This window comes from Pleurodeles waltl, chromosome 3_1 (assembly GCF_031143425.1).
Source record: "Pleurodeles waltl isolate 20211129_DDA chromosome 3_1, aPleWal1.hap1.20221129, whole genome shotgun sequence".
NCBI classification, from domain to species: domain Eukaryota; kingdom Metazoa; phylum Chordata; class Amphibia; order Caudata; family Salamandridae; genus Pleurodeles; species Pleurodeles waltl.
The window spans coordinates 1375566004-1375576441 of NC_090440.1; the positions used below are offsets into that span (position 1 = coordinate 1375566004).

A 10438-nucleotide genomic window follows, 5' to 3' on the forward strand; every position below is an offset into this window, starting at 1 on the left:
TCAGCTGGTCAGTTTCTTCAGGAGTTGGTGCAGGGGACTCTGTTTTGCAATTGTTCACCTGTAGCAAACTGGGAGTCTCTCCTTGAACCAGTTGAAGCCAGGCCAAGTCCTTCTTGTGGTGTAGCCCAAGTGTGCAGCTGGGGCAGTCCTCTTGAGTGCAGCGTCCAGGTGCAGGTCAGGGGTCCAGCAGGGCAGTCCTTCTTCTTCTATAGTTCTTACTTGTTGGAATCTGGTAGGGATCTGAGGTGTGGGTGCAGGTCTGCCAGTTTTATCCTTGCTCCTGGGTGACAAACAGAGGGGTCCTGGTTCTCCAATCAGATGCAAGGTCCTTCCCCCTGTGAACACCACTTCCTGGGAAGTGTGGCAAAAATTAATCCCAGGGAGCAACATTCCTCAAAAATCCATCATGGCTGAAGGTGATTTTTGGAGGTTACATCTGGCTAAGCCCACCCACTGGTGTGGCTAAGAATCTTAAACAACCCCTTCTCCTGCCCTCTCCTAATCTAATCGGGGGCACCCAATTGTCTGAGTTTGCAGGATGTGAGGGAGATGCTGGGTTGCTCCAAAGGTCTTTCCCTGCCTTTGAAGATTAGTTTGGCTGCCCTCCCCCTTCTTGCTTCCCCATCTGCTGAGGGAAGATCTCCTCCCCCCAGTAACATCTCTTTATGTTGAGCCAGGGCACTTCACACCTCATCAAGGCAGCCTAGCCAGGCTGGAAGAGGCTGGCCAATCAGAGCAAAGCAGCAAAACACTGGAGGGCTGAAGTTGGCAACTTTTCAGGTAAAGTTTAAAACTCTTTACCTGAGCAAGTTATAATAACTCCAACAATTGTAAATTGTGGGATTTATTATAACAATTAATTTGATACCAAACTTAAGGTATCTGACACTTAAGGAAACTTTATAAATTAAAATAAAGTCTCCACATTTTAGCCATTCACTACAATGAGGGAAAAATAAATGTGGCTGTTTAATCTCACCAGGGCTTATAAAAGCTATTTTTATAAGGTCCCTGCTTATAGTTACATGGCACTCAGCCCTAGCGACACATACAGCATACCTTAAGGGTGACTTATATGTAAAAAGGAGGTAGTTTAAGACTTTGGAACTACTTATAATTCCAAAGTCGAATTTGCATGTAACTTTAATTTAAAAGGAGCCAACAAGGAAGGCCTGCCTTTAAAATGACACTGGGCACCTCAGCAGTGCACCTATGAGTGCACCACCTATGCTGGGGTCCCTAAACCTACATGCCCTACCATATACTAGGGACTTATATGTAGGCTGACTTAGCCAATTATAATTAGCTTAATTTCCATACTGATTTTACACAGAGAACTGGCCCTGGGACTGGTCAGCAGTACCCAGGGCACCATAAGAGTCAGGAAAACACCAGCAAAAAGTGAAAATTGGGGCCAAAATGTCAGGGGGCCTCTGCAATCAGCCCTGTTTTCTCACAAGAACCAAACAATTTGAGCTAGAGGAGTGACATAAATATGGAAGAAGTTGGGGCTCAAAGAAGAGCACTGAGGAACCCCACAAGGTAGAGAGCAATAATCTGAACGGAAAAGAAGGAAGATTGAGGCCTGGGTATCATAAGTGAGAAGACATGAGATCTAGGCAAGAGCATTTGCCTGGATACCACCGGCAACAATTTGGACAGCAAAATAAGATGAGCTACTGTATTGAATGCTGCGGACAGACTAAGGAGGGTCAGGATGGTACTTTTGCCCTGATCCACCACCATCCTTAGGTTGTCCAGAAACAGAGCTATTCCTGTACTATGCAGAGGCTGGAATCTAGACTGGGAAGGGTTGAGCAGTTGTTGAAGGATATGATCAGCAAACTGTTAATATGCTTCTCCAGTATTTTGGAGGGAAGAGGAAAAAGAAATAAAGGGTGAAAATGACTGAGAACAGATGGAACAACAAATGGCTTTTGTTTTTAAAGAAATACATCCTGGTCTTCTTCATCTTGGCAGAGGTAGCAACAGATTAACTTGTGATCCCCAGTAATTCTGTTACCAGGAATTATTGATACGTCTGGTATCAGTAACAACAGGTGTAGAATTACCGCCCTATTACACCAGGTCACTTATCATGAGGCTGTAGATGATTCTTACTCTGATGTGATGTGGATGACATAAAGTCCTGCTTAAATGCAGATAAGTCTCTGCTGGCTTTTTGTTCAAGTCTATTACAATTTTCAGCTCATACATGCAGAACAGTACAATAACAAAATGGTAATGGGTGTAATCCTGCAGTCAAATTTGATGGATGGATGAAAACTGTTGCCAAGAGTAGGAAATTCTTCCAGTTTTTTTCCTGCATGTATTCTATCTTACAAATCTATCTTCTTGTGTTTTATCCACACATTTGAATAGTGAAATTAGCAAGCATGAGATCATCTAGTACATTTAGTTGCTAACAGTCTCAATTTACTTGTCTCCCTCTTTTCTCTCTGCCTTTTCATAGGAACGTACCAGCTTCGTATCGACACCAAAGACTTTGAGGGACAGTCTGGGTTCGTAACATACAGCACCTTCAAAATCCTGGGTGCTTCAGAACTGTATAAATTGATTTTGGGGGCCTACTCTGCTGGGACCATGGGTAAGCTTGTGTATGGAGGAAATGGGGAGGACAGATGCAATAGGAATGTATTATTGTCTATGTCTTTGGCCATATTGTGACATTTTCCATTTATAACACCTTCAGTCCTTTCTGGCATCTTCACATGAATTTGTGTCTCTGATAGTCTAGTGGATCACAGTTTTAACATTCTATGAACACGTATTAGTCATCTCCTCTGTCAGATTCCAAAACTAGTATGTTGGACACAGTGCAGCCTCAGGTAAGTTTTTTTGTTCCCAGGTGCACTACTGTACTCATCATGGAAAACCTTCCTACGATCCCAAATATCCAGTAGTTGACTGTTGACCATGCTCCAGAGTTGGCTTCTGAAACAGCATGCATCATGGCTCACCACAAGCTTATGCTATATAAGGGCCAAAAACAATAAAAACAAATCGTGAAAATACAGTAGTAATACTGGTACACCTGTGACACTACATCTCAAAAGTAGTAAATGAGTTTCCCTTTTATATTTGGTTTGTAGGCCTAGACAATACCCTAGGTACTATAGATGAGAGCTTAGGTGGCCTTCCGGTCATACTGGTCATCTCCACAACTGTATTGCTTAAGTATTCCAAATCAACAGCTCTAAAAATAATCTCTCTCAATTATTAGTTCTAAAAATATAAAATTCGAAAAGATTTCCAAAATATATTGAAGTAAAGACTAAGTAAAAGGGTTTCAGATGTTAAGGGTTTCGGTAAGGGTATTGGGGTTAAGAATTTGAAGCTACGTATGGGGATAGGCATTAAGAGTATAGGGATTGGGTTACAGTTAAGGTTTTGATTTACAGGAGTTATGCATTAACGGGTCATGGCTTAGAAGTAAAGGGCTAGAGATGTACAGGGAGTGCAGAATTATTAGGCAAGTTGTATTTTTGAGGATTAATTTTATTATTGAACAACAACCATGTTCTCAATGAACCCAAAAAACTCATTAATATCAAAGCTGAATATTTTTGGAAGTAGTTTTTAGTTTGTTTTTAGTTTTAGCTATGTTAGGGGGATATCTGTGTGTGCAGGTGACTATTACTGTGCATAATTATTAGGCAACTTAACAAAAAACAAATATATACCCATTTCAATTATTTATTAATACCAGTGAAACCAATATAACATCTCAACATTCACAAATATACATTTCTGACATTCAAAAACAAAACAAAAACAAATCAGTGACCAATATAGCCACCTTACTTTGCAAGGGCACTCAAAAGCCTGCCATCCATGGATTCTGTCAGTGTTTTGATCTGTTCACCATCAACATTGCGTGCAGCAGCAACCACAGCCTCCCAGACACTGTTCAGAGAGGTGTACTGTTTTCCCTCCTTGTAAATCTCACATTTGATGATGGACCACAGGTTCTCAATGGGGTTCAGATCAGGTGAACAAGGAGGCCATGTCATTAGATTTCCTTCTTTTATACCCTTTCTTGCCAGCCACGCTGTGGAGTACTTGGACGCGTGTGATGGAGCATTGTCCTGCATGAAAACCATGTTTTTCTTGAAGGATGCAGACTTCTTCCTGTACCACTGCTTGGAGAAGGTGTCTTCCAGGAACTGGCAGTAGGACTGGGAGTTGAGCTTGACTCCATCCTCAACCCGAAAAGGCCCCACAAGCTCATCTTTGATGATACCAGCCCAAACCAGTACTCCACCTCCACCTTGCTGGCGTCTGAGTCGGACTGGAGCTCTCTGCCCATTACCAATCCAGCCACGGGCCCATCCATCTGGCCCATCAAGACTCACTCTCATTTCATCAGTCCATAAAACCTTAGAAAAATCAGTCTTGAGATATTTCTTGGCCCAGTCTTGACGTTTCAGCTTGTGTGTCTTGTTCAGTGGTGGTCGTCTTTCAGCCTTTCTTACCTTGGCCATATCTCTGAGTATTGCACACCTTGTGCTTTTGGGCACTCCAGTGATGTTGCAGCTCTGAAATATGGCCAAACTGGTGGCAAGTGGCATCGTGGCAGCTGCACGCTTGACTTTTCTCAGTTCATGGGCAGTTATTTTGCGCCTTGGTTTTTCCACACGCTTCTTGCGACCCTGTTGACTATTTTGAATGAAACGCTTGATTGTTCAATGATCACGCTTCAGAAGCTTTGCAATTTTAAGAGTGCTGCATCCCTCTGCAAGATATCTCACTATTTTTGACTTTTCTGAGCCTGTCAAGTCCTTCTTTTGACCCATTTTGCCAAAGGAAAGGAAGTTGCCTAATAATTATGCACACCTGATATAGGGTGTTGATGTCATTAGACCACACCCCTTCTCATTACAGAGATGCACATCACCTAATATGCTTAATTGGTAGTAGGCTTTCGAGCCTATACAGCTTGGAGTAAGACAACATGCATAAAGAGGATGATGTGGTCAAAATACTCATTTGCCTAATAATTCTGCACTCCCTGTATGGTTAAGGGTACAGGATTAAGGGGCTAGAGATTGATGAAGTATTATTAATGGTATTGGTTTATGAGTCCATGGTATTGGGTTAAAAGTACAGAATTTAAGTATGATTATGGGTTAAAGGTGTAAGAACAAAGGTATTCATTTAAGGGTTTTGTGTATAAGGTTAAGGGTTTGAGGCTTAGGGTAATGAGTACAAGGAACAGAAGTTGAGGATGCTAGGTTACAAGTGTAGGATTGAGGGTTTGGGTGGTAGGATTAAGTGTAGGGATTTTAGGTTTACGGAAAAGCATTACAGTGAATAAGGTTTAAAGAGGAGGCGTTATGGGTAGAGGGTTACGGTTTGAAAAATAGGGCTTAAAGGTATGGGATAAGAGGGAAGGTTTGGGTATAGGTAGGGCACTGGAATTATGTGGCAGGGGAGGGTCAAATTATGTGGTAAGGTTAAGTAAATTATGCATCAAGAAAATACAAATTATGCAGCACATTTTGTGATAGTATTACTTTATTATTTTGACATTTGTAAACTTGTCTGGGTATTAATTGCACCACATTAGTACCAAATATAGAAATAAGCTACAGAAAGGTGACAAGACAACCTTTTCAAATGGCCTTCACTATGCGTTGCTGCATTTGTAGTAACTATTGAACCGTTTGAGCTAGAAACCATTTTTTTGTTGAGATCTGCAGATTATGCAGCAAATAATTAATTATGTGGCAAATGTGGCAACTTTATAATTATGCGAAAATCACCGCAGTTGCACAGTCACATAATTCCAGTGGCCTTGGGTACAGAGTTACTCATCTGAGGTTTAGATTTACAGTTACAGCTTTAGGATTTATGGGTTAGGAGGCTTAGCTCAGAATCCCCCGCGAGGCCCGTGCATACTTCCACCCTCCCACCATGCTCACCATGGCCTGAAAGTGATGGCCGGCAGGGGATGACATTGCTTCTGGTCAGGGCCAGCAACACGAGGCAGGGGGCCCAAGGTAAGAATGCTCAAAGGGCCAGCACAACACCTGGCCTCCAGCCTCAGTTTGACAGCATGGAAGGAGAGTGCCCATTATGCTGGTGCCACATTAGCATCTGGCATTCTAGTCGGTCTCTGCCTTGTGTGCATTTAGCTGATGGCAGTCCTACGTCACATTCTGTACTGGCAATCTACAAAATGAAAAGCACTTAAATTGTAATTACAGTGGGATGATGCAGAATGTGGACTGTAGAAATAATAATAAACAATAACATGCTTTTTTAAAGCTTCTCAAAAAACTAGACACTTTAATAACAAGTATTACTGTTACCAAATTTAATGGTGTTGAATTAACGGAACTTGGAAGGATGAAACGATACCAGGATTCAAATTTAGGGGCATATATATAGGAGTGTGACGCAGCAAGTCACCTTGCTGCGCTGCATCACAAAGAATGGGCAGGAATGTGCTGTATTTAAAAGAATGTGGTGCATTCCTGACTTTGTCCCTGGGCTGCCACTGTTTTTGCTGCCTGGTGCCAACGAGGGCACCTTTGCACCGTGGTGCATGGGTGCCTGAATTATAAAGAGGATTGTTTTTGTGCAGGAAGGGGCAACTTCCTGCACAAAAACAATCCCATGAGGCATTTTCCTCTTTTTATGTTTGCTGCAGAATGAGAAAGTAACAGGGAGAACTAAAGATATTTCTCCTTATTATGCCACACATGTGAAGGTGTAGCATGTTGGGGCATTCCCAGGTTTACCACTTCTGGTAAATCCGGGAATGTGACTTAATCCATGGGTTTTGCTTGGGAACACGCATGCAACGCCCATGGAACACCTCCCTGGGGAAGAGTAACGCAATGCAGCGATTTGCACTGCCTTGCATTACCCCAGATTTTTGAAGCCACTCAGGGCCACGCAAGGTGGCTTTGTGTGGCTTTATAAGTTGCATTTTGAATGTCCATTGCACATGCACCACATTTTGGGGTGCAGGAACGACGCAGCCCGTTATAAATATAGCCGTTGATGTCTACAGTTAACTACAATAATAAGCAAATTCATGTCACCACAGTCATATCAAAATGCACTTTAAATAAGGTAATGCTTGTTTTGTGACGTGTTTGAGACTAGACAAACATAAGAATGACAGCTGAATTGCAACTCTTTTTCTCAGGAGACTCTTTGAATGGCCACAGAAATGCACCCTTTTCAACGATGGACAGTGACAACGACCGGTCTGGCCATAACTGCGCCTCTCAGTACAAGGGAGCCTGGTGGTACACTTCCTGTCACACCTCGAACCTCAACGGGAAGTACCACAGGGGAAACCACACCTCATACGCTGACGGTATCAACTGGTCCAGTGGGAAAGGTCACCATTACTCTTATAAATATGTAGATATGAAGGTTAGGCCTTTGTAAAAGGTGAGGAAAGATAGAGCGGCCTTCAACCCCTCTGGTACCGGCAAATGCCAATCCATGTAAGTGGCCCAACTCAACCTGATTACATAGGTGAAAAGGAGCTTGTTGACCATTACTAGCAGCACTATCTTTATAACTCAATGCTACCATTTCCTTTCCCAAGTTTTGTTTCACCTATCTCAGGCTGTTTATTTCCACATACCACATCTCTTTATTTCTGCTATCCACAGAGGAAAAACTGTCAGTGGTGGCTCCTCTTTTATGGCTTAGAGTTTATGTGGCAGCAATTATACCCTCTCTTTCTCTCTTTAATAAAACTAAGGGGGACCTTTACTCAGATCTGATACAACGCAGCACAGCAACCAAAGTAGCTGAGATACTCTGCTTTGCTCAAAGGGAAGGAAAAATTGCACTATCTTCTACTTTCTCTGTCCCCGCGCTGGCGGATTTTGGTTGTCTTGTGCCAACACAATGGCTTTGTCCCCTTCCAGTACAAAAACTATAATCTGACATAGTGTTACACTTTTCCCACTTTGTATGTCTGTCATAGGGTGCAGCACACATACAAACTTTGAAAAGTTTGAGGAACATTTTTTTCTCAAGACTTTTGCCTGCCTTGAGTTGTTTTCCGCAAAGTTATGTCTAGCTGATTTTAGCGATAGGCTTTTGCATCAAAAGCCATGGGTGCCCCTACCTCCTTTATGCCCTGTGCACCTATTTCCCTTCTGTCCCCCTTGTCTACCTCACGCTCCCTGAACTCCTGGACTCTCTTTCAACATTCAGCCCTTGAATGCCCTCGTCCTTGAGGGACTCCGTGCAGAGCTCTTATTATGTTACTGTTTGTTTATAGTTAATTGTTTACATTTATATATGTTAATCTCATTCTCAAAGGATGACTAAATGAGCGCTCCGCATGTTGTGCCCTCCACATGTTGTGCCCTCCAGATCTTCCTGTGGCGACTGGCTATTCATGGGGGTTCTATATTATTGTTGTATCCATGTTTTTACCCCCTGGCCAATGACCAAGAAGACGATGTTTGACCCAGCTCTGGCTGTCATGCATTGTATAGTGCACTGTTATTTGTATCCTGTTTTAACAATAAACAGAATCCTAGTTATGAAAACATGGGTGGTTACATGGGAACACCCATATCCCACCCAAGGAAAGCCACCTTGACACAAAGTAAGGCAAAATAGTGCATTGCACATATTTGTGATAATTTAGGCAACTTCCCAACGCACAGTAAACACTCAGTAAATCCAAGCATAACAGGATGCACTGGGTTTGTATCACTTTTGTGACACTAAGCCAGCGCAAAATGATGGTAAATTTCTCCCTAAGAATTTAGGGTAATATTGATCATTATTTCATGCAACACGATGCAGCAAGACACCTTGCTGTGTTGCATGGAAAGGAGAGGGCATGAATGGGCCAATTCTAGTGAGATATGGCACATTCCTGCTCTCTGCCTGCCCTGGCGCACAAGCTTCCACCTAGCGCCAACCACAGGCACTCTTGCACCATCGTGGATTGCAGACAGGATTGTTTTTGTGCAGGAAGGGGCAAATCCTCTGAAGCTTTCTCCTTTTTCTATGTGTGCTACAGAATGCAGCACACGTTGAAGGAGGAAAGAACGAGGAGAAATTAAGATATTTCTCTTTATTACACCATTCCTGGGAAGGTACAGCATTTTGACGCATTCACAGGTTTATCAGTCTTAGTAAATCTGGGAATGTGCCAAAATCCATGGGTAGATGCGTAATAACACCCTCGCTCCACACATGGAAAGCGAAATGCGCTGTCTTGCGTTACTGCAGATTTACCAAGCCACGCAGGGCTGTGGCGTAACAAAGGCCGTCATGCACTGTGCATGGGTGGCAGAGCCCCGACTGGGACAGGGGGGCTCCCTTAAGTTTTGTTATGCCACTGACACAGGGCCAAGTAAGGTAGCATCGCATGTCTTAGCAAATATTATTCTAGTTTTAGTGTTGCCCTTGTTCTACCTTGTTTAGTGCAAGGGCGACACAAATCTTCCATAAATATGCTCCTGAGTTTTCATTCAATGTTACTATTACATTTTGACATGCGCTGTCTGTACTCGCTTTATTTTGCTATTGACAACTATGTCTGACCTTTGGAGTTCTTTATCATACCTGCAAACTACCGTTCCAGATCCTTGTCCTCGTTTCTGTCTAATAAAAGGATCTCCTGTGTTGAAAAGCAAAGGAAAATGAGCTCTGCTGTGCGTTTTAAACCAGAATGCCTTTAACCACACTTGTACCTACTGTGAAGTGCCTTGCCACTCTATATAGGGTGTATGGAGCAGTATTAAATAACATTATACACAAAAAATATTTATGAAGCAGTTTTCTTTGTGGTGTAACAACATAACAGGAATGATGAAAAGTACGTCCGTGATTTCTGAGGATACCCAGGTCATTCTGAAGGCCGCTCAAAGCCAGAGGAAGAGACGAGTACTCCAGTATTTGTACTCCAGTATTCTGATCCTGGGAGATGTGTGGATGTACAGAAAATACTAGTTCTTTAATTACGAAAGTGGTGTAGGTAAAAATGTGGTGTGAACACGGCTCCGCCAGCCGCACCAACAAGGATGTGAAAACCTCCTGTTAGTTTGCTTAGCAGAAGAAAATATATTATCTGACCTGTGCATGAATAAAGATGTCTATACTCACAGATTTATCATTGCTAATTAGATCATGGCGATTTTAACTTTGTTGAGTGAGCTCAATACAAATTATTTTGAATGTTTTCATTTTCATTCTGTTGTTTCTGCATGCTGTATGACCCAAAGCTACATTCGCTGCTTACCTGATTTGTTTTCTTGTATTAATGCACCGGACACCACAGCTACAGTTCTCCAGATGTCTCACATCTGCATCTCTACCTCCCTTTTCACAATGTGGGCTGTACCCCAAAGTCCCACCGCTCAGGCCTCACTACAGACAGCTCATCTGTTGCAGATGGACGTTTGCATCCAAACTTTAACAT

The 10438-nt window shown here is 42.6% G+C and overlaps 1 protein-coding gene across 1 annotated transcript in view; it reads left to right on the forward strand.

Moving 5' to 3' along the window:
* Positions 1-10187, forward strand: part of LOC138285217 (veficolin-1-like) — a 78828-nt gene extending 68641 nt beyond the window's left edge. The window contains exons 7-8 of the mRNA XM_069224882.1: positions 2474-2608; positions 7181-10187. Of these exons, the coding sequence (XP_069080983.1) occupies positions 2474-2608; positions 7181-7428 (383 nt within the window). The 3' untranslated portion in view covers positions 7429-10187. The remainder of the gene's footprint in view (positions 1-2473; positions 2609-7180) is intronic.
* The last annotated feature ends 251 nt before the right edge of the window (positions 10188-10438 follow it).